Source organism: Mastomys coucha, unplaced genomic scaffold, assembly GCF_008632895.1.
Source record: "Mastomys coucha isolate ucsf_1 unplaced genomic scaffold, UCSF_Mcou_1 pScaffold3, whole genome shotgun sequence".
NCBI classification, from domain to species: Eukaryota; Metazoa; Chordata; class Mammalia; order Rodentia; family Muridae; genus Mastomys; species Mastomys coucha.
The window spans coordinates 65,064,160-65,087,028 of record NW_022196909.1 but is presented as its reverse complement, the minus strand read 5'-3'; the positions used below and the strand labels follow the sequence as shown (position 1 = coordinate 65,087,028).

The window sequence follows — 22,869 nt, the reverse complement described above, 5'->3', positions numbered from 1 at the left end:
CTCTGTGTCAGGGAGAAAGTGTACAGCCACACCATGGACCATAAGGTAAAAGCCAGCCCCTGACTCTGTGCCAGGTACAACACCATGGACCAGCCTCCAACTGTGCTGGTAACATTGCTTACTGAAATTTTGAAAGTTCCTCTCCACCTGCGAACAAACTTTTGCGTTTTTAAAAGCATCTTCATTTCTTTTGCTTCTCTCGTCTCTCCTGCAACCCTGAGAGAGACCTCACACTGGGATTCTGACAACACTAACAGCAACACATGAACTCCGTTTCCTTGAGCTGAGACCATGGCGGGAGCTCCTTCCTGTTTCTGGTTTTGCCCTCTTGGGCCTTCCTGCCAAGGCCATAGGTGCGGTCTCCGACGTCCACACTAACCCAAATAAAGCGTCCTTTTTAAAGGGCAGGGTATAACAGTCCAGGTTTCATCTGTGAGATGTGTGAACCCCACAGGGACTGATGCCCTGATGGGACATGAGCTCACTAGATCATGGGGCTGCACAACAAAATGGAGACACCCATAAAACTTCCCCCTGGTCCCTCAAGGTATGACTTTATCTCTTTTAGATTAGACTAAGGAGGTAACATCAGGCAATAACCAAGGTGGTTTTTGTCATTTTAATGGTTTGTGATTCAGAGGTTAAACTGCCAATTGCAAGACAAGATGACACAGTAAGGGTCTGTTACAGCAGGCTCCACCAAGTCTGAACACCTGCTATTTCTACCTAGTTTCTCCAGGCCCATTTTACTCTGAAATAAAACCCCTCCCCTGCCCTCAATACTCCTGAGTGCCCCCTCTCATGTGTCTGATTTTATTTTTGCATGATCTAGGTCTTAGTCAGGGTTTCTATTCCTGCACAAACTTCATGACCAAGAAGCAAGTTGGAGAAGAAAGGGTTTATTCAGCCTACACTTCCACACTGCTGTTGATCACCAAAGGAAGTCAGGACTGGAACTCGAGCAGGTCAGGAAGCAAGAGCTGATGTAGAGGCCGTGGAGGGATGTTCCTTACTGTCTTGCTTCTCCTACCTTGCTCAGCTTGCTTTCTTTTTTTTTTTTTTTTTTTTTTTTATTTTAGATATTTTCTTTATTTACATGCGAATTTCTCCTTTCCCAGTTTCCCCTCCAAAAAACAAAAACACAAACAAAAACAAACCCCTGTTGCCTCCCCCCTCCCCATGCCTGCCACCCCGCCCTCTCCCACTTTCTGGCCCTGGCATTCCCCTACACTGGGGCATAGAACCTTCACAGGGCCAAGGTCCTCTCCTCCTATTGATGATCGATTTTGCAATCCTCTACCGTACACATGCTGCTTGAACAATCAGACCCCTCTATGTGCAGTCCTTGGTTGGTGGTTGAGACCCTGGGAGCTCCGAGGGTACTAGTTGCTTTCTTATAGAACCCAGGACTACCAGCCGTGGGATGGCACCACCCACAATGGGCCCTCCCTGCCTTGATCACTAATTGAGAAAAATACCTTATAGATGGATCTCATAGAGGCACTTCCCCAACTGAAGCTCCTTTCTCTGTGATAACTCCAGTCTGTGTCAAGTTGACACACAAAACCAGCTGGTACAATCTAGATCTAGCAATATATCTCTAGAGAACCCTGTTATATTTCTTTTTCACAATGAAAATTATAGAAACATCATCTCAACAAACAACAACATTCAAAATCTTGGGTTTTAAATGTCTTATGTATGATTGTGTAGACTGCCTGACTACGTGTGATTATAGTTTGCACACCATGTACTTAGCACCAAGTAGACTTATAAGTGCTCATATAAATAGAAGTTGTCAACTTGAACAAGAACTTCATCTTGTTCATAGAATTTTAAGAAACAAGATAATGATTAAGCACACACATACACACAAAATAATATAATTAAAATATGCAACCATGTAAGTTAAACAAAGAGATATGGGTCCTGAACCTTTCTTTGGGACAATTAACATGAGTTTTGAAATTTTAATGTATATATCCTTTTAAAAGGGGGATAAGAGGGAGCTCTGTCCATAGGACTATCTGACTACTAAGAAGCCCTCATGCACACTGAGCAAAACCTTTTCAGTGGGAGGAATAAGCTCGGTTCTTTGGCACAGGAAAGGACTATCTGAATAGGACACAGATACCACAGGCATGAAGACCAAACATTAATAAATGAGACTCATCAAGGTGAGAACCAGTTACAGTAAAGGGCAGCATCGTTTAGGCCAATCGGCAGTGTACAACATGGGACAGAGGATTAATATCCAGACTGTATAAAGAATGAAACAACCTAACATGAAGAAACAAAAATCAACTAAAAAATAAGATCTAGAATTAATCAGAGAATTCTCAAAAGAGGAAACACAGTCTGTGAAGCACAATGGACTATTTATTATTCATCTACTAAGAAAAACGAAGTTTGCAGGCCAATGGATGGAACTATAAAAATTATCTTGTGTGAAGCAACCCAGACTTCAAGAAAATTGCATATTTTCTCTTTTATATAAACATTAGCTTTTATATGCTTTAAGAATTTTTTGATATGTTTGTTGCAATCCAGATAACCACACAGGTTAAGTACTTAGTAATGGTCCAGGGTGGAGAATGTGATCATGCCAGAAAAGGGGAATAGGGTGTATTGTGATAGAGAGATAAAGCAGAAATGGAGCAGGAGTAAACTGGGAGGGAGCCAGGAGAACAGGAGGTAATATGGAGAGCACAAGGTTTCTCTATGTGGGTCAGTCTAAAAACCATGATGGCTGACTTATAGGAGGCTAACAGAAGGAATCTGAAAACTGACCAGTTTAAACTGGGAGAGGGGTTTACTAATAAAAACACCCTGAGGCCTTTGAATTATTTAAGAGGGGAGGTATTTATTAGCTTTCTATTTAAAGTGTATGCTAAAGCAGTAAAAGAGCTGGGAGTGGTGGACCCTCAGGAGGCAGAGGCAAGTGGGTCTCTGTAAGTTCGAGGCCAGCATAGTCTGCAGAGAGAATTCCAGGGCTACACAGAGCAAGTCTGTCTTAAAAGACCAAAGACAGAGACAGAAAAAGAAAAAAAGTTCATACAATCCAAACATGCCATTCCTATTCACCGTAAATGCTTTATAATCTTTCGGGGTGTGTGTGTGTGTGTGTGTGTGTGTGTGTGTGTGTGTGTGTGTGTGTGTGTGTGTGTGTGTGTGTGTGTGTGTGACAGAAAGAGAGAAAGAGAGAGAGGGAGAGAGGGAGGGAGGGAGGGACGGACGGACAGACAGACAGACAGACAGACAGACAGACAGAGAGACAGAGCTGTTTCCAGGGAATTAAAGCCAGGACATCCTTCGCGAATAAGCTAGGCAGGTGCTCGGCCTGTGTGGCACCCTCTGCACAATTCTCTTTTCTTTTTATGTTGAGACAGGGTCACTAAACCGTCAGGGCAGCCTCTCCTCCCAAGCAGCTGGCATTAGGAGCCTTCGTCTCCAGGCCCCACTTCCAGGAGGGTTCTCTTTGAAATGTCCTTTTCTGAGAAGACCCCTCACTATCTCTCCACATTGGCCTTTGTTTCCTTTTTCTGAGCGTTTAAGAAACACCATGCTTAAGAATCTTTTTGCAGGGAAGGGGATAGTGAACTGGGAAAACCTGTCTCTTCATAACAAGATTCTACTAACAAACAGGTCATAAATAAAAATGCCAAACTTGGAAAGTGCAGGTATGGAACGTCAGATTCCAATCAGAGTTAAGTGATTGCGGTTTGGATCTAGTGCCCACGGTGCTCTCCCGTAGGACAGCGCCTTTCCAGCATCCTGGCTTGCTGCAGGGTGCTCAAATCCAGAGCGGTCTGCACCATTTCAACAGGAAGGCCTAGTACGACAGAGCCTAGAGCCACCTAGCCCCTGCTCATTAATCGACCAGTCCAGACGTTTGCGGTGTTTTCTCTATACTAAAATTAGGACAGTCCAGGCCCTTTGTTAGATTGCCCACAGCACAAAGTAGCCGCCTATCAAAGGCCAGCGGAGCATCGGATCTTCACCGCTGTAGTTTCGAGCTTATTTTTATTTTTGGAATTTTGGAATCTCCCCCCACTTCAATTAGGTGCATCTATCCTTATTTACTTTATTTTCATTTTTGTTTTTATTATTTTATTAATACGGTGTATTTAATGACAATTTTAAGTCGTTTTGCCAGCTCAAAAAAAAAAAAAAAAAAGAGCCGTAATACTTTTCATTGTACAAAAGGTAGTCACGCGGGAACGCGGTGCTCAGGTGGGTCTGCAACGTAAGATCGTCTCCACCAACCACCCTACAGCCTGGCTTTGCGGTAGGTAGGGCCCCACGTCCCCGACCTTGAGAATGTTCTAGAATTCTCTGAGCCGGCCTAGCTTGTTTCTGTAAAGCCTACAAGAGAAACGCTCGCATTGCAACTTAAATTCCACGAGGGGGGAAATATTCTCTTGTGTGTTCACTGCTGTGTCCACTGTACCCGATAATTCAGACACTTATCTGAAAGGGGGGCTGGGGGGGGACGGAAGAAAAAAAAAAGTCTGACCGGCCTGAGAGGCGTGAAGCCATCATGCACACGGACTCGACCTTCTAAATGTGGCTGAAAAAGGGGGTCCAAGGGGTCTGGCCAGGCAAGGCCTGCTTTCTAGACGCCCCTGTTATTTCATTATTTCTGCGGTCATTTTGTAAATTTGAAATGCGATCTCCGAGCTTTGAGGACAGGATCACACTGTCTACGCCTCCAGGGCGCCATTTTGAGGCCATGACGTGAATACATGCTTTCCCGACAGAACTCTGACCACAGTTCTGCCCGGGACTTAGTTCAGAGGGGCTTCGGCCACGTTTGGGGGGGTGGGGGGCGGGGAGTGGTGCGAGTCCGTCCGTCTGTCTGTCACAGCGCTCGGGCCTAGCTCGCCGACGCGAGCGAGCGCCTGACGTCGCGCATGCTCCGTGCACCCATCACGCACTCGGGTGAGCGACGTGGGTCCCCCAGCCCCCCCTGCGAGGGCCAAGCGCGGCCGCTGATTGGCTGGAGCTCACCACGAGGCCAGCCACGCATGACCATCCCCGGGGGCGCGCAGCCCACGCCTCAGTGACTCGGCGACCCTCGCCACGCTCGCTTCGGGGCTCCGCCATCTCTGTGGCCCTCGGCTCTCCTTCCACCGCCGCCTCGGCTTCTTGCCCCCCCGTGGGCGGCCGGGTAGCCACCTCAGCCACCCCGCAGCCGCCCCCACGACCCCCCACCTCCGGGTAGCTGCCAGCAGCGCGAGGCTTCTGCTCCACCTTCGAGCCTTCACCACCCGAACTCCGGCCGCCATCATGGTGAGTCGAGAGCAGGCCCCGGTGGCCGTGCAAGGCCGGCCAGAGGCCGCAACCCCTTACACGGAGGCTAAAATTCGACCCCTTACACGGAGGCTAAAATTCGACTTTTCTCTGGGTAGCACAAAGAAGTGGGGAGAGGGCGAAAAAGGGGGTCCCTTCGTACTTCGGTTCTGGGTCCCCCACCGGGCAGCCCCCAGGGTGAGGCCCGGAGGGCGAGAGGCGCGGCCTTGCTGGCTTTGCGGCCTACACGAGCACTGAGGGGCCGCGGGGAGATGGCGGGCCGCAGGGAGATGGCGGGCAGCGGGGAGATGGCGGGCAGCCCTGGGGACCTCGGGCTGCTCCCGGGTGGGCCACGTGCACGCCCTGGGTGTCACGTGACAGCCCTTTCCCGCCTTTGGGCTGAGGCGCCTGCAGGAGTAGGCCCAGGGTGAGGCCCTCCGCGGCCTGTGCCCCGCCCTGCGGCCCAGCTCCTCCTCCCGAGCGCCACGCCACAGCTTACGGGCAGGTGCCGGCCTGGGCTCCTCCGCCAGGGGGCGCCTCGGCTGGCTGCGCCGTGGGGGCCTGTGGAGGCTGAAGGCCGGCGGCACCTCCGCCATTGGACAGGCCCTGTCGCCCGTGGTGCCTGTGGGAAGGAGGCGGCTCTGCGTTAGCTGGGCGTGCGAGGGCTGGGGGAGGAGCCAGAGGCCTGGGCGGGGCGCAGGCGGGGAAGGCTGGGCAGGACAAGTGCGTAGTCCCTCCCCCCACTGCCTGGAAGCCGGCAGAGGAGGTTCCAGGCCAGCTTGGGCCACAGGGAGACCCTCCCTCAGAAATAGTACGGGAAACGTCACCAATCCCTTAAATGTTGCACATTCGTGTAGAATTTTTTTTTCCATTTTAGAGGGAAAGGAAGAAATTCATACAGTTTATGACAGATGTTAAATTAAGTTGGACTTTTAAAATAGTTATGTGAAATAAGTAATTGTCTATCAACAGTAATTAAAATCGCACAATACTGGACAGTTTCTTCACTACATTAGAGTTAAAAATTTGATGCCTGCAGACTTTGTCTTGGCCAGTATTTGTAACATGCATGGGAATTTGCTTAGCATAGTGGTTTAATTACATTTCAAAAAATGTTATCCTGAAATCTTTAATAACAGTATTCTCGGCTTCTAGCTATATTTGATATGTGGATATTCAAATATAATGAAATATGTTACTGTACATAATAGAAAAGTTTTGTGTGCTAGTTGCCAAGTTCATTGCTGGTATTCTAATACTTCTCATTTACACGCATAGCTCATTTGGAGGAATAATTAATCTGTCTTAAATTTAATACAATTTGTTTTCAGTATGCTATTATCGTCTATTTATGGGTAAGATACCCTACCACCAGGGTCAGTAGTGTGAGCATGTAGGTGTGTGGAAAATCTCAACTATTGGGGGCAATAGGGGCCAGATGCCAAGGCAAGAGGATCACTTGAGCCCTTTAGAAGTTCAGGTCAACTTTGGCAACATAAGACGTCATTTAAAATAAATAATTGTACTCAAGAAGTAGAGGCATGAGTTTGAAGCCAGCCTGTTCTACATAGCATGGTTTCAGGCCAGCCAGAGTTACATAATACTCTATCTCTTAAGTATAAAATTACACTTTCCTGAACATCAAACTGATTTACAAGTATTTGATTGTAGAGTGGTTTTGGTCATATTTTATAAGGAAAGTATCTATCAGTTGTGGGTGTTTTAGGTAAAACAATATTAAACATGTAGTAGGCATTAGGTCTTATTAAAATGGAGTTCTTTGCTTTCTTGGTTTTGAGTGCCACCTACTGGACTAGGGTGCCTAGTGTGCCTTCTTTAATACATATTACACTATTAAGATGAAACCAACTTGATATTTACTCTGATGAAACAGGTAGTTTAAGCCCAAATCAAGCATCCTATAATATTTAATGATTTATTTTTCTCTTTATTAAACTTTTCTCAAACATCATTTTACTTTTGTATAAAGAATACAATTAGAAGACATTTGAGATTTTTTTTCTAATTAATTTTTAAGAAAGGAAACCAAAATTTTAAACAATGGAAAGCAAGTTCTTCCCAACAATTATTTCCTCTTCAGTTCTAGAGGTACCATAACAGGATTTTTCATTATATCCCTATACAGGTTTTGGTCCCAGTAATACTTTGTTATGGGGATCATTTGTTATGGAAATATCCCTGACTGCCTAACAGATGACAGACATTTACCTCTCACTGGCGACATTCAGAAATGTTCCTAGACTTTTAATAAGTACTCCTGCAGTACTGAGAATCTATATTTTAACTTATAGTGCAATATTGTAAAATATTGCACTTCTGAATTGAAATGTATTTATGTATTGTGGTACAGACAGCAGTAAAAAGGATTAACAAATACAAATAAATCCTAAGGTCATCCATACAAGAAGGGGAAATTGAGATGGAATCCTAAAAAAAATTACGGAACTATTGTTTTAAGTTTTGAGTTTATTTTTGAATAAAAAAAATTGAGTAGAGATTGTTAGATTGTCTACTAGCAAACCAAATCTAGTCAGGTTCTAAATAGTCCAAGATGCATAGCATGTATAGTAGTTCCATTTCGGATGAAACTTAAATTGTAAGATAGTAAAAAGAAAAGATTTAATAATTTTACTCCCTGCCATTTCATTGTCATGAAATATCACAAAGGGGATTTACTGTTCAGAGAAATAAGGTAGTTCCCAAGTAGGAACACAAAATAGCAAATACAGACTTAAATAGATGAAAGCAAAAAAGGATTTAACAATTTTTAATTTCTAAAATTTTTATGAAGTTAATCTTTTAAAAACCAATAGATATTTTTAGCTTCTTGACATGTTTACAAACATATAAGCAAGTTATATATACTAGCTTTCCCTTCAGTATTTACCTATTATCGGTTTCATAAGTGGATTTTGAGTGGATGTGACATATAATAGTTTACCAAAATTCCATTCAGTTTATAAAGTCAGTCAAGATAGTAAAATTTAGGGGAGGGGGACTTTTCTAACTCCATTGAAAATAAATTCAAATACAAGATACTTTTATTGGCATACTACTTTATATCTTTATAAAATGAGTTCACCAATTTGTCATTCTCAAAGTAATCTGCCAGAGATACATGCATGCTGCTTATAATTTAGAGACATAAATCTAGATATTTTGACTAAGTCCATTTTTGTTGTGCTTTGTTGTATTGCATCTTCTCTATAAACATTCCCAATAAGTTCTACTTTAGGAAAAAATCATATTAAGAATCTACTGTATGTCGCTTTAAAAGAGTCTGGGCCAAAATGAAGAAAAAAATGAGTTGTATGTAGACTTCATCTGAAAATAAAAGATGGTGTTGGTTCTATTAACCCTCTGAAAATTTCAAATTGGCAGTGAAGCTTATATGGAAATGTCCCTTGAATATAGCTTTTATTCAAGAAAGAAACAAAAAAACTTTCAAAAGAGCATTAAACAATATTAGGGAATAGGATGTGCCAGTAATGTTTTCATAACTCATTTATTTCTAAAGTCAGTCACACATTAATATAGGAGTGTTAAAATTATAGAATTTGTTAATTTGATAATAGAAAGGCAAAGAAAAAGTTGATTTAAGAGTTTGATACTTTTTAGGAGTTTTGAATAGCTGTTTTGTCTACTTGGGGTTTTAATATGCTTTTGGTTTAACATAACCAGTAAAATGGAAATTTAGTAGTATTTCCATAACGGTTTTAATCTTCACAGATCAGAACTTTTCACCAAGTTCATCAAATAAAATCTTTTTATAAACTGTAAAGTTGGCATTTTTTTTTCATAATATAGTGTAAAAGGTGACACGATTGGGCAGAGATGGATCAGTTGTTAACAGCACTTTTGCTTCCCTTGCAGAGGACCCTTATAACAGTTCACAGTTGTAACTTCAATTCCAGGAGATCCAGCTCTCTCTGGCTTCTGCAGGCACTAGCACATACATACAAGCAGACAAAATGCTTATACACGTTTTAAAAATGTGTTGTCTTAGTGTTCTGTTGCTGTGAAAAGATACTATAACCACAGCAACTCTTAAAAAAGAAAGCCATGTAGTGGGTCTTGCTTTCGGTTTCAGAGGTTTAGTTCATTGGCTGAAGCATGGTACATAGAGCTGGATATGATACTGGAGAGAGAGCTAAGAGTTTTACACCCAGCTCCACAGGCAATAGAAAAAGAGCCTCTGGGCCTGGCTTGGCCTTCTGATACCCATCTCCAGTGTCATACTTCTTCCTCCTAATTCTTTCAAATGGTGAACAAGCTTCCATTCTATAAGCCTATAGGTGCCATTCTTAATTCAAACCACCATACTTGTTTTTAAAATGGTAACAGTAAGAAGGATGTTTCTGAAAGTACCACATCCTTTTATTTAATTTCTATGCCAGTTCTCTAAGTCCTGAAGCTAAACTACACTGTATTGCTATTTTAGGTTAAATAGAAATGTTTTACATAATTTGTCACGTGTGTATATACGTGTGTGTGCGTGTATATATATTTAAAATTGTCTGTTTTCCAAATTTCAGTCTGCCACAACTTCTGAGGCTCCAAATTCAGCTGTCTCCAGGGAGGCCAGTACTCAGTCTTCATCAGCAACCACCAGTCAAGGATATGTTTTGCCAGAAGGCAAAATCATGCCAAACACTGTTTTTGTTGGTGGAATTGATGTTAGGGTATTGTATTCATATTTCATTCAAACTTTAAAATGAAATTGTGAAGCCAACTAGTGTTGGGGTGGGACAAGGTGGGAGGAGTGCTTGATTTAACTATTTAAAGTGTTGGTGGGCAAAGGGAGCTGATGTGTAGACCTAAAAGGATATTCTATTGTTTTAAATTTTATGCAGGTTTGGTTTTAAAATACATAGAAACTAAAAGTATACTCAATGAAATGGAATAGTTTGCGAATACTAGAGATTGACTTTCACATAATCAAATATCTTTTTTATTTTGAATGCTTAATTTTTACTCTTGAAATTCAATTCTTTTCTATAGATGGATGAAACCGAAATCAGGAGTTTCTTTGCCAGATATGGCTCAGTAAAAGAAGTGAAGATAATCACTGACCGAACTGGTGTGTCGAAGGGGTATGTAAACATACTTGATATAAGCTACTATCTATAGAACAGAATATGGCCAGAGATGCTTGGATGTCAGACAAGACTAAAATGGGCATGCTAACTAATGAAATAGTTGCTTTTGATAATGTATGGACAAAGGTTTTTTTTTAAAAATCAGTTCTTTTGCTAGTGTTTGTATTTCAATATTTTCTATTTTGCACAAATGAATTATTAGATATTTTCTTGGCACATTCCACACTATCTTAAATTTTAGCTGACTTGCCTTAAATAATAAGCATTTGTTAATGAATGTTAATATTATCACACTCTGACATACTAAGAAAACAGCAGTGGTATTATAGAGAATCTGTTCTCTATGTATCAGTATATTTATCACAATATATTGATCTTTCATTATCACTTTCTATTACATAGGATGTTAGGTCTAAACCATGGTACTATTTAGTTATGATTTTGCATTTCATTCGTTTGTCTAGCTATGGATTTGTCTCATTTTATAATGACGTGGATGTGCAGAAGATAGTAGAAGTAAGTAACAGTCTTTTTTAAAACTCTTCTTTAGCAAGGCTTTAGTGTTGAGTAAGTCCTGGATATTCAGTCTTTCATAAAATACAGAGAAGATAGGATTCTTTACTGTTTATAATCAAAATGTAATTTTTTGTAACTTGTCAGAACCTGCTTGCTTTGGAGGCCTCTAGCTTTATCAACTGGAGACAGAATTAGAAATGGGATTTGATGCATTGTGATACTTGGTTAAAGTAAGGCTCAGCATAGTAGTATTTGCCGAAGTCTTGGAAATGAAAGATTAAATTATGTGTTACTGTTTTTAGTCACAGATAAATTTCCATGGTAAAAAGCTGAAACTGGGCCCTGCAATCAGGAAACAAAATTTATGTGAGTAAAACCAGAAGTTTTCCTTGATGAAACTGCTTAGGTTTTCAGAGAACACAGTGTAACTTTTGTTCTTTTTACTTTTTTAAAGGTACTTATCATGTGCAGCCACGTCCTTTGATTTTTAATCCTCCTCCTCCACCGCAGTTCCAGAGTGTTTGGAGTAGTCCCAATGCTGAGACGTACATGCAGCCTCCAACCATGATGAATCCTATCACTCAGTATGTTCAGGTAAAAACTGCCTGCATTTTTATTCTTATACTTAATACTCTTTTTTTAAGCTCTGAAATTATATGCACAGTTTGGATGTTAAGTGGTATCACACTCCATTCTTTATTGGAATACTCTCATTCTTAGTGCTTTTTATGCTAAGCTGAAATCTGCTTCTCTGTAGTTTATAAGCCTTTAAGTTAGAACCCTGGTAGCTACATTAAGACACATAGAAAAATATGTAGAGAAGAATTTTACTATTACCTTTTTCTTTCTTTCTTTTTTTTGTAAAAATCAGTTTTTAAAATAGAAAATGTTTTTAAGTATTAGAAAGCAGTTTTGTAAGTTCTCTTAGTTGATAGCTTCCCAAAGCCCATCAATTACTCTATGTTGTACTTGCAGTGTTTTCCAAATGCCTCCTCAGGTAAGTCGTTGACATCTGGGTTTATTTTGGTTCTAAATCATACGTTTTCATGCATTTAATTTGTCTGAAGTTGGTTAACACTTAATTTTCATGCTTACTATGCCTATTGAAACATTGGTACGTTTTACTTTATGAATTTGAGAGAAAAAAAAGTAAAAAGTAAAATCTTATTTATATGTGTGGAATATAGACTGTATCTTATCTTTTCTTGCTCTAAGTATGACTTAGAAGAAAATCCCTACTTATTCCTAACTAATACAAGGTGTCCATATGTGACCTGCTTAGTGTTTTCGTTCAATAAATATAAGTATAGGAAACACTGATTTATCTCTTTTTCTAGTTTCAGATTGTAATTCCCTTAACTTTTAGAAGTTAAATACAGAAGAAAATCATAAATACCAGAGGAATATTAGAGATTATCTGCTGGTGTTGCTGTTGATAGTACTGTGCAAACATGTTTTTATAAGGAAATAAGATATATTAATTTAACTCTCCTACTAGAACTGTATTTATAATCAGTGTATGATGACCTCCTTAGGGAGTTATTGGCTTGGAAAAGCAGTCAATAACATTGTCTTTTCTTCCTTCCTGCCTAATATTTCTTCATTTGAGAAGAAATACTTCTTCATAAAGCCAATCATTTATTTAGCATCTATATTTCTATTTATAGCATTGCTTATATATAGGAAAAAAATGTATTTTGTTGTATTTTAAATGATACTCTTATTTTCTCAAATTTATTGTATTATCCTTTTTTTCTGTATACTTTATTCTCAGGCATATCCTCCTTACCCAAGTTCACCAGTTCAGGTCATCACTGGATATCAGCTGCCTGTTTATAATTATCAGGTATTTTTTCATTTATTGAAAAAGATTTTTTCCTCACACATAATACCCTGATTATGGCTGAGAGGTTGTGGTGCACGCCTTTAAGCCCAACACCTGGGAAGCAGAGGCAGGCAGATTTCTGAGTTCAAGGCCAGCCTGGTCTACAGAGTGAGTTCCAGGATAGCCAGTGTTACACAGAGAAACTCTTGTCTCAAAAAAACAAAACAAAATCCTGATTATGGTTTTCCCTTCTTATAGTCCTCCCAACCCCACACTTCCATCCCATTCTCACCTACTCCTTATAAATGGGTTTCTAAGGTATCTTAGTGTTCTATTGCTGTGAAGAGACACAATGGCCACAGCAATTCTTATGAAAGAAATCACTTAATTGGGACTTGCTTATACTCCCACATAAGGGATAATAATAAAAACCAAAACAAAAACTTAATGCATCAGCATTAAACAAAACAAATGGAAGGAAAAAGAGAAGGTACAAAAATTAGAGACTCATTCATTCACAAACTCACGAATCGCATAAAAATACTAAATTGGAAGCCATAATGTCTGTCTATGCAGAGGACCTAGTGCATATCTGTGTATGCTGCGTCTGTCCCTGTAAGTTCGTGTGAGAGGAGGCCATGTTTTCTTGGTGTCCTCCATCCCCTCCGATTCTAAAACTCTTTCTGCCTCTTCTTCCCCAGGGTTCCCTGAGCCCTAGGGGGAGGGATTTGAATTGTCAGATAACTTACGGGAATGGAAAATAATTTGGTATATTAGTATAGTATGTGTTTATATAAAACTGCCACATAGTAACTCTTTAAAATTAAAGGAAAGTAGACGTAATCTATAATTCAGGCATCAATATTATTTTGACAAAGAAAAATTTTGTTCAGACTGTTAACAGAGATTCGATATCTTCTGTTATTATTTCAGCATGCATTCTTTCACTGCTGTTAAATACCCAAAAACTCCAGGTTAATTTTTATAAATTTTTATAGGGTAGGTTGAAATAAAAATATTACCCAGTGCTTAGAACATCCAGTCTGTTTGTTAGTGTTTTAATTGAGCTGGATGCTATGAGATAGTAGTTCCATAAATTTCTTCCAATAGATGTGACTATATTTATAACCTATGGCTATAGCTTTAGTGATAATTTCCAAGAGCCACTGTCTTATTAAATTTTCCTGAATGCCAACTTCTGAGAAAATGTGAGGTTTATATATAGAAGGAAATGAGAAGTACACAGATATCAGAAGCATAAAGGTACTTATCTTTAGTTCTGTTTTATAAGAAATTGAGTCAGCATAAGGTGTACTTTCACATTGTCTTAATGCCTCTTTTGTAAAAATGTGTGATTAAATAATCTTTGTTTCCTTTTCTTAAGATGCCACCGCAGTGGCCTGCTGGAGAGCAGAGGAGTTATGTTATACCTCCGGTAAAATAAATTAGCTGAGCATACTCTTATTAGTCTTACAGTGTTTTCTAATATATTTCTTTGCCATATTGTATATTTTAATTGCATTTTTATAGTACATATTTTACTTGTTACCTCAATTACATACACACATGAGAGGGAAACTGCTCTTTTTTTCCACGTTATTTTTGTACATCCAGGCACAATGGCTGCTTCATGCACAATAAGTTTTTGGTTACTTGTTGGCATGATACATAACCCACAAAAGTAGTTTAATATTAGATTCAGAATTGGCATTTGTTCTTCCTAGAGCCTGCCTGTAATTGTGCTATTGAGAGAAAATGTATAGGAGCAAGACAAAAATTTTACCACTAATACTTTATAAAAGGAGTAAAGGAAGAATACCAACTGTAAAACACTGAAGCTTTTAACTTTCGTGAGATTGGATATTTTAAAAATATATCAAGAAAATTCTCCCATACTCTATTACTTCATATTATACTTTTCTCAGAATCCTGATTCTGATAATGTTGACAAATGACATTTTAAAATAAGACTTACTTTTAGTCTTTCAGTTTAAAACTTTCTGAAATAGCATTTTGAAGAACAGATGACTTAGAATGTATGGTTCTCTTTAATTGTACTTTTTCATCATTTTATATGTATAGGCTTATACAACTGTTAACTACCACTGCAGTGAAGTTGATCCAGGAGCTGATATTTTGCCCAATGAATGTTCAGTTCATGATGCTGCTCCAGCCTCTGGAAATGGCCCACAAAAGGCAAACATCTAATTTTGTTTACTAATTTTTATATTTTTATTTATGTTTATTAGTAATGGTTCTTTGACAAGTAGATCTGTTTGCCCAAGTTTAAAAATAAAAGTCAACCTGCAGAGTTTAGGAAACTCTGCAATTAATGTACAAAATAATGACACTTCAAATTTTGAGATTTTTTGAGTCCTTTGTCCTATCCTCTGTTGTAATATTTTTTCTTAAACATTTTTTAGGTTATTGGTTAGTATGACTTAGCAGAATTCAGTGGCCAGGTTTCTATAATTAGTATGAATTATATTTGCCAGGTATCTTATAAGGTTTTTATTTAGCTAAATAGTAATACATACCATTTGTGGTATTCTACAACATTGTGTTTAAAAATTATTTGGTATTGAACATATTCTCTCAAATTCCAATTCATACGATTTAATGAAGCAGTTGATATGTTGGGAATATCTATAATGGGAAATTTCATTGGGCACACCTCAGTGAAAATACAAAAAGAAAACTACTGAACAGTAAGGTAATTTATCACCTGATTTGATCCACAGTTCCACATTCTTAAAATTTGAAAAATAAGATGGTATAGTGATGTACAACATTAGAGAGGTAAATAAGTTCAAAATCGGCCTTGGCTACATAGCAAATTTGACAAGCCTAGGGTTACATAAGTCTGTTTCCAAAAAACAAACCAACTTCACACATACAAATACATACGTACATACATACATAATGTGTGTATATAAATTAAAGTAGCTTGTACAATTACTGACATTTCATTCTGAATACTTTTTTCTTGAAATATTAAAGCTGATTTCTGTAATAGAAAAAATAAATCTTCAAAGGAAATAACATTTAATAAATTCAGCTTTTTAAATCAGAGTTCTTAGAAATAATACTTAAAAATTGTAAGAGTTCATTATGAATTTCTTAAGAATAAGTGAGATATGCTTAGTATACTTTCAAAAGGTCCATTTGCAGTTAATAAAATTATTGTCTTTAAACTTTCATGTTGCAGAAATCTGTGGACCGAAGCATACAGACAGTGGTCTCTTGTCTGTTTAACCCTGAGAACAGACTGAGAAACTCTCTTGTTACTCAGGATGATTACTTCAAGGTAGGAAAATAGTATATATAGCAAAGGTGTGTGTGTGTGTGTGTGTGTGTGTGTGTGTGTGTGTGAACATTGAAAAATTATTTTTTCCTTTCGTGTACATATTTTTAAACCAATTAATTGAAGTGTTTATTATAACTTCCAAAACCATTATGGTGGTCGAGTTTTACCCAGCAATGTGTTTGATGTGATGTAAATCTTAGAGGAAATAATTTGTCTTTAGGGGGGAAAAAAACTTGAGAAATTAAACGGGTTATAAGCCATTAGGCACATGGCCTAGTGAATAAAGCACTTACTGAGCAAGTGTGAATTTGAACGTATAGTCACATAAAAGTCAGTTGGATTTAGTACCTAAGAATTCCAGTCTACAGAAGGCAAAGACAGGATGCTAAGCAAGCTATGTAGCTAAAACAACACATGTCAGAGATCTCTAGGTACAATGAAAAAAGGTAGAGATCAGAAAGACTCCAGATGTTAACCTCAGGCCTACACATGTAATATAAAGGGTTTGTGACAGTTGGCAGATAAAGAAAAAACTTTTGACCACATGGTACAAAAGATATTTGAAAGCAGAATGTAATTTATAGCTCTTGGACTAAAGAGAACAAAAGAACTGCTTGGTTAACATATTTGAGAATTGTGGAGAAAGAAAAGGAATAAAACTGAAAAGGATGAAAATAGCCAACTAAGAAAAAAATGGAAGTTGATCCAGAGTTGAAAAGGAAGAGAATATGAATATTTGAATTTTTTTTAGCAAAGATTTGGTTTCTAATCTTCCACCCAAGTTGGACAGATGACTTGGCCTGCTCATTGTGGTCATTTTATTCGAAGAGTAGAACTCGGGGACTGCTTTACCATACTGTGCTGCTCTTCCAGCCCCTAAAACTACAAATGTAAAGTCTGGATGAGTAGAACACAAAGTCTCTAAGGTCTCCTTACTTTTGAGTCTGTGAATATGAAAGCTATTAATTGGTTAGTCTAGTGTAAAGGAAATTACATTTAGGGGAATATTTTCTTTAAATAATAGATTAATAACAGGTGTGTAATGGATATCATACAAGTCAATTAAATTATATAATTCAATGGATTTTAGTATATTTACTAAATTATACAACCATAAATCAAATTTAAAATGTCTTGCCATCCCAGAAATCTCCATTTCTAACCGAGATGGGGGGAGGGAGAGATGAGGGGGGAGACGTGTGCACAAAGTATTCAAAATTCAGTTTTTACCTAGTATTAGAAGACTATGATTACATAGTAAAACTCAATTAGCAGCCTTTTTAAGGAAGTGCTAGGGATCTGAATCATGTGCTCATGCTTGCACAGCAGGTACTTTACCAACGAGTCTCTTCTAGCCACATACAAGTCACTCTTTCATAACAACAGAATCTGGTCCCCAGGAAAAGGGCCTGATTAAGCTAGTTGTGTAGAAAAGAAAATTTTATTTTATTAATCCCATTTCTCTTTTTAAGGATTCACCTTCCTGTAACTATTTGCTTGTAAAGAACAGAGTAAAGGAAAATAATGTGTCTATATCAGTTTTCTGTATCTACGAATCTTTAATCCTTGAGTTCAACTGATTATATGAAGATATTTTAAATTGTACTGAACATGGATAGACTTTCTGTTGTTATTCTCCTCAAAGCAGTAAAACTTTTTATATTAGGTAAAATGAGAAAAAATTAAAGTATACAGAAAGATCTTCAATTTATATGCAAACATTTTATATACGAGATTTGGGCAACCCTAAGGTTTTTATATTCATAGGGGAGAGAGTACCTAGAACTAATCCCCTTGAGAAAACATTTTCAATTTTCTTAACCTTTACTTTATATAGAATGAAATATCTTCACAAATTAAAGATGAGCCTTAAATATACAAGATTTAGTTTTTAATCAAAAATAAGGATTTCAGATTAAAATACAATACTGTTTTCAATATGGTTTCTGTCAGATGAAGTTGTTAATAAAAACAATACTAGAGTTTTTTGTTGCTTAAAGTGAGTTTTGCTGTGTCCTTGTTCTCTCTCTCTCTCTCTCTCTCTCTCTCTCTCTCTCTCTCTCTCTCTCTCTCTCTGTGTGTGTGTGTGTGTGTGTGTGTGTGCTGATGGCTATTTTTGTGTGTATGTCTGTACACAGACGCCAGATGAGGATGTTAATAGTTTCTGAGCTGAAACATGGGTGCTGGAAATCCAGCCCACATCCTCTATGAGAATGTGTATTCTTAGTCACCAGAAGGATTCCTTTTTAATTTTATCATTTAATAGAGCCTAACCAGTTGGCACATTTATTGTTGCAGAGTTCTACAAGATGATCTCCTTTTCCTCATTTATTGTATTTAAAGTTAAAACAACGTGTTGGTTATCTCATTTTCTTAGGTCAGTAGTAGTAATGTGGAGTTTTCAATGATTTAAAATGAGTGTTTGTCTTTTCCAGGATAAAAGAGTACATCACTTTAGAAGAAGTCGGGCAGTGCTTAAATCTGATCATCTCTGTTAACTCATCTCAGGAGGTTGTTGGTTTTGAATATTAAAAGAAACTGAAAAGTTTTCACTATTATAGAAATTTTGATAAATCACTCAGACTTTCTATAAGTTACATTAGATTGCCTAGTTTTATGTTAAACCTGTTCATTAGATGTTTATATAGAAACTGGTTCTGTGTTCATCATATAGTTGAAAGAAAAGATAATTGCAAGTAAAAAAAGATAAAAAATAATTGAAAAATAGTTGAAAGGAATAACTTTTAAGATTACCTTAAGGACTTTTAATTGAAATTGGCATTTTAAGAGTTCAAAAGCAAATACTAATTTTCAAGGAAAGGATTTTATAAACCTATTTTGAAAGGTCAGGATTTTGATAGTTTGACTACAAGCATTTCACTTCTTAACAGGTACCTGAACAGTACAGTATTTACAAGATTGTACTTTATGTTTATTATTTGTCTAAACATTTGCCACAAAAGCAGAATTTTTAGAACCTGCATTTTTAATCAGTGGAACTCAATATATAGTTAGCTTTATTGAAGTCTTCCTTATCTAAACCCAGGAAAACAGATTAACAGTCCAATCAGTGGGTCTTAACATTTATACAAAATATTTTACCCTTTATCTAGAATCCACACATATACATATATCCTATTTATTTGGTTGGGATGGTAATTAGGATATCTAAAATTCTGGGTATAATTTTGTTTAAAGAATCCAAGACAAACTAAACTTCACTAGGTGTATAAACTATTCTTAGTGAGTTAATACTCTTTTTTTTTTCTTAAAATGCTAAACTCAATGGCTGTCTTAAAATTGTGCAAAATACTGGTATTAAAGAGTGCTGAAAATTTTTTTATGTCACTTAAAAGTTAATCAGAGTATCTGAAAGAAATTGTTTTTATAAAAACATTCAAAATATTAGTAGTTACAGAGTAAATACATTTTTAGTTTTGTTAGTCTATTGTATTTCCCTTTGTAAAGTAAAATATGTCCAAAACAGTCAAGGTAGACAATTTTGACATTTCTAAACCTCAAACTTTGTTTCATAAATGTATCCCAAAAATGTGCTAAAGTGAATCTGTTTTTAGATTAAATAGACATTAGATCATTGGACATTATGCATCGTGTCAGCAGAGAACCTTTGTACCCACAGTGTTTTGCAATCTTACTCCTATTCTGTCAGGATTGCTCCTTGATATAAAGTAGACAAGTAACAGTTGCAAGCCGTTCAGGAGTGAAGCCTTAGGAATAGAGCACAGAAATAGTACCTTGCTAACTAAAACAATTGGCTGAACATCATCTGACCTGCTAGGGACATGAGTTTTAAAATGCCTTGTTGGTTTATTTTGTATTAGCCCTTTCCCTCAAACATGGATATTCTACTTATTCTAACTTAATGGAACCCAACGGTTCATATCACAACTGTCCCTAATGATCTTTAACTCTTAATTTTATTCTATATCTGAAGTCAAAATTCTTTTATGTCACCAAGTCAGTATACCAGAAAACAAAGAAGTGTCCTGAAATTTGTTCTTTTTACAGTTTTTCCTCTTATTTCAGTGTATTTGTAGTGTATGTCCTTACATGTACCACTCTGTGATTAAATCTCCAACTCACTATAAATGATACCCTAAATTCTGAGGCACAAATGTAATTGTTGCTATATGACTTTAAAGAAAAGTAAGGGAATAAACTTTTGTCTGCTGTTTTGTTGGAGTCAAGTATTGAAGAGAAGGGAGAAAGAAAAGATAAGTACTAAACCTTTCAAAATGGAAGCTTAATTTTAAACTTAAAAGTATGTTCCTATTACGTATTGTCTTTACATATATGAATAAAATCTTTTTTCAAAAGCATCACTGACTTAGTGTCATGTCTCTAGAAATGATAGTAAACTTTGGTGAACAATATGTGACCATGTGTAAGTCTTTGTGATTGAAATTGTAAATGTGTTGCATTTGCTAACCAGGGCATTAATTTATAAAAACCATTTTGAGACATTCTACAATAATTATGTATGTGTACATATTTATAATACATATATTTTAGTATATTGTTACTAAATTAGTTACTCTATTGTGAAGAGGCACTGTTACAAAGGCAGCTTTTTTAAGTTTTATTGCATTATAATGAGAAAAGTTACATGATTTCAATTTATCTGAATTTGTTAACATTTAAAAACGTTTTAAGTAAATAGAGTTAAATCACATTCTTGTTTCCCTTCAGTACCTACAATATCTTTTGTTGTCATATTCTTTAAAAATCATAAATTATAACAATAAAAATGAGTATTATAAAAGTTGTTTGATATAAAACAATTTAACAGTCTTATGTAGATGCTTGTCTATAGCAATACTGAAAATACATATGTATTTCTCAATATAAATTTTAAATAACTCCAAACATATTAACTGTATATTTCAAAATAACACATCACTACTAGTACTTTCTTAAATGAACATAAATACATAAAGTCTTTTTGTTTGTTTCATATTTAGTAGACCTTAAAATCTTGGCTCTTAGACATTGGATTTCATTGTCATAAGGCTGTACTTCAATGACCCTCAAATCACCAAAGGATTTTACCTCCATTGTAGCTAAGCTGAGAGTTGACAGTTCTACTGTGCCAAGGAATGAATTGTAGGCACGATTTTTGGATGCAGGCTTCCTGCTATGGTCAAAACTATTTGACTTGAGTGAGTGACTTTATTCTCAGCCCACAGAGAACAGGTTACATTTAAGAAATGGTGTGTGTATTAAGATAGTCTATCCATAAAGCCATTCACCAACTGTTTCAGTGAACAATGGTTTTGCTTAGAGGGTGGTGAGACATTAGGTGAGGGTAAGAATCTGGTTCATTGGCTGTGCTAATTTGGAAAAACATTCATAGAGAAAGAGTAACTTATAAAGTCCTCTACCAAGGCAACTCTTAATAAGAGAAAGCATTTCATTGGCCTTGCCTAGCTTTTTAGAGGCTTAAGTCCATTATTGTGGCAGAAAGCATGGTGTCATGCAGGCAGGCACAGTGCTGGAGAAGTAGCTTTGAGGTTTCAAAAGCCCACACCCAGTGATAGATACTTATACATAATCCTGCTCGACTATTACATCAACTAGTGACTAGACTTTCAAATATATATGTCTATGGAGTCCATTCTTAGGCAGTTATTGTACACATACCCTTTTTATGAGAAAAATACTGTATGGAGCTGAGTTTTTTTTGCAGCATGAACAGTAGTGTCTGTCGGGAATGCTAGAGTACACAACAGACTTTAGTCGCTTTAGACAAAGTCCTCATTTTAGATGCTAAAAATGTTTTGTGCCCATATTGATATCTTTGACCTTTTTGTCTGTTTGCAGATACCCTATAGATTCATGTTGCTTTTTGCTTCAAATAAGAGTGCTTTGATCAATCACTTACATAATTTAGTTTTCACATATAGGTATTATAGAAGATTATTCTCCAAGCCAAATGATCACCATCTTTGAAAGTTTGGTGAGACAAAAGATCATAACATCTGGGCATGTTAACTATTGACATTCCATCATAGAAGAAAGGGATTGGGAAGGCCACAAGACCCTCACTTGAGTATCCAGCCAATCCCTCCCAACTTGTGTGCAATTCTACCTTAATTACATGCAGCCCCTAGATGTCTAGGAGGCGCTATAGTGTAACATAAGGACTAATGAAGGGGTCTCTACATATGGAACAATTGGAAAGTCATCGCCTTTGCTGGGTGCAGCACTTCCAGGGTAGTTGCAGTAGGGCCATATCCATGTTCCTGTCAATGACCCTTCACTGGTTATGGCTTTGTAAATAATAAACTCATTGCTTTCCCAGGTGAAAAAAAAATGTGCTTCCAAGGTATTTTCCCCTAGTATCTGCAATGAAATATATACTTACTACTCTGGAATCTTGTAAAAGATTTTGTAAAAGATATGTCAGGAAGAGAAGTATTTGGTACTATCTCTATTTCTAGTCCTAGTACTTTTGAGTTCTGTAAAGGAAGCCATAGGTGCAGGACTTCTTGCAGATACAGGTACAATTTAATAGTTAAGTCCTGAGTAGTTGACAAATAGAAAAATAAGATACCAAAGCTATACAGGATACCAAGGTGTGGTTTTGAGAGTCATCAAAGATTAAAATGAATGTATAATTGCTGAAATTAGAATTTACTTTATGCATTTTTATAAGTATATATGCATGCCTATGTATGCATGTACATGTATGTATACAAACTACAGCCACCAGTTCAATAACCAATGGCTGTTTCTGGTGCAAAAAACATAACCCATTGGCTTAAGACCTGTGCCCACTTGTTGGTAAC

General features: G+C 37.3%; 1 protein-coding gene across 1 annotated transcript; it reads left to right on the top strand.

Moving 5' to 3' along the window:
* Window positions 1-4,999: 4,999 nt before the first annotated feature.
* Dazl (deleted in azoospermia like) lies at window positions 5,000-20,400 on the top strand. Its single transcript, XM_031348230.1, has 11 exons — window positions 5,000-5,292; window positions 9,849-9,995; window positions 10,315-10,406; window positions 10,877-10,928; window positions 11,231-11,294; window positions 11,383-11,522; window positions 12,703-12,774; window positions 14,138-14,188; window positions 14,836-14,949; window positions 15,962-16,060; window positions 18,496-20,400. Exons 1-11 carry the CDS (start codon window positions 5,290-5,292, stop codon window positions 18,556-18,558), a joined length of 897 nt encoding a protein of 298 aa, XP_031204090.1. The 5' UTR covers window positions 5,000-5,289; the 3' UTR covers window positions 18,559-20,400.
* The last annotated feature ends 2,469 nt before the right edge of the window (window positions 20,401-22,869 follow it).

Coding starts and splice junctions, on each gene's coding strand:
- Dazl (XM_031348230.1), top strand. Junction 11,295..11,382: donor AATCAGGAAACAAAATTTAT/GTGAGTAAAACC, acceptor ACTTTTTTAAAG/GTACTTATCATGTGCAGCCA. Junction 11,523..12,702: donor CTATCACTCAGTATGTTCAG/GTAAAAACTGCC, acceptor CTTTATTCTCAG/GCATATCCTCCTTACCCAAG.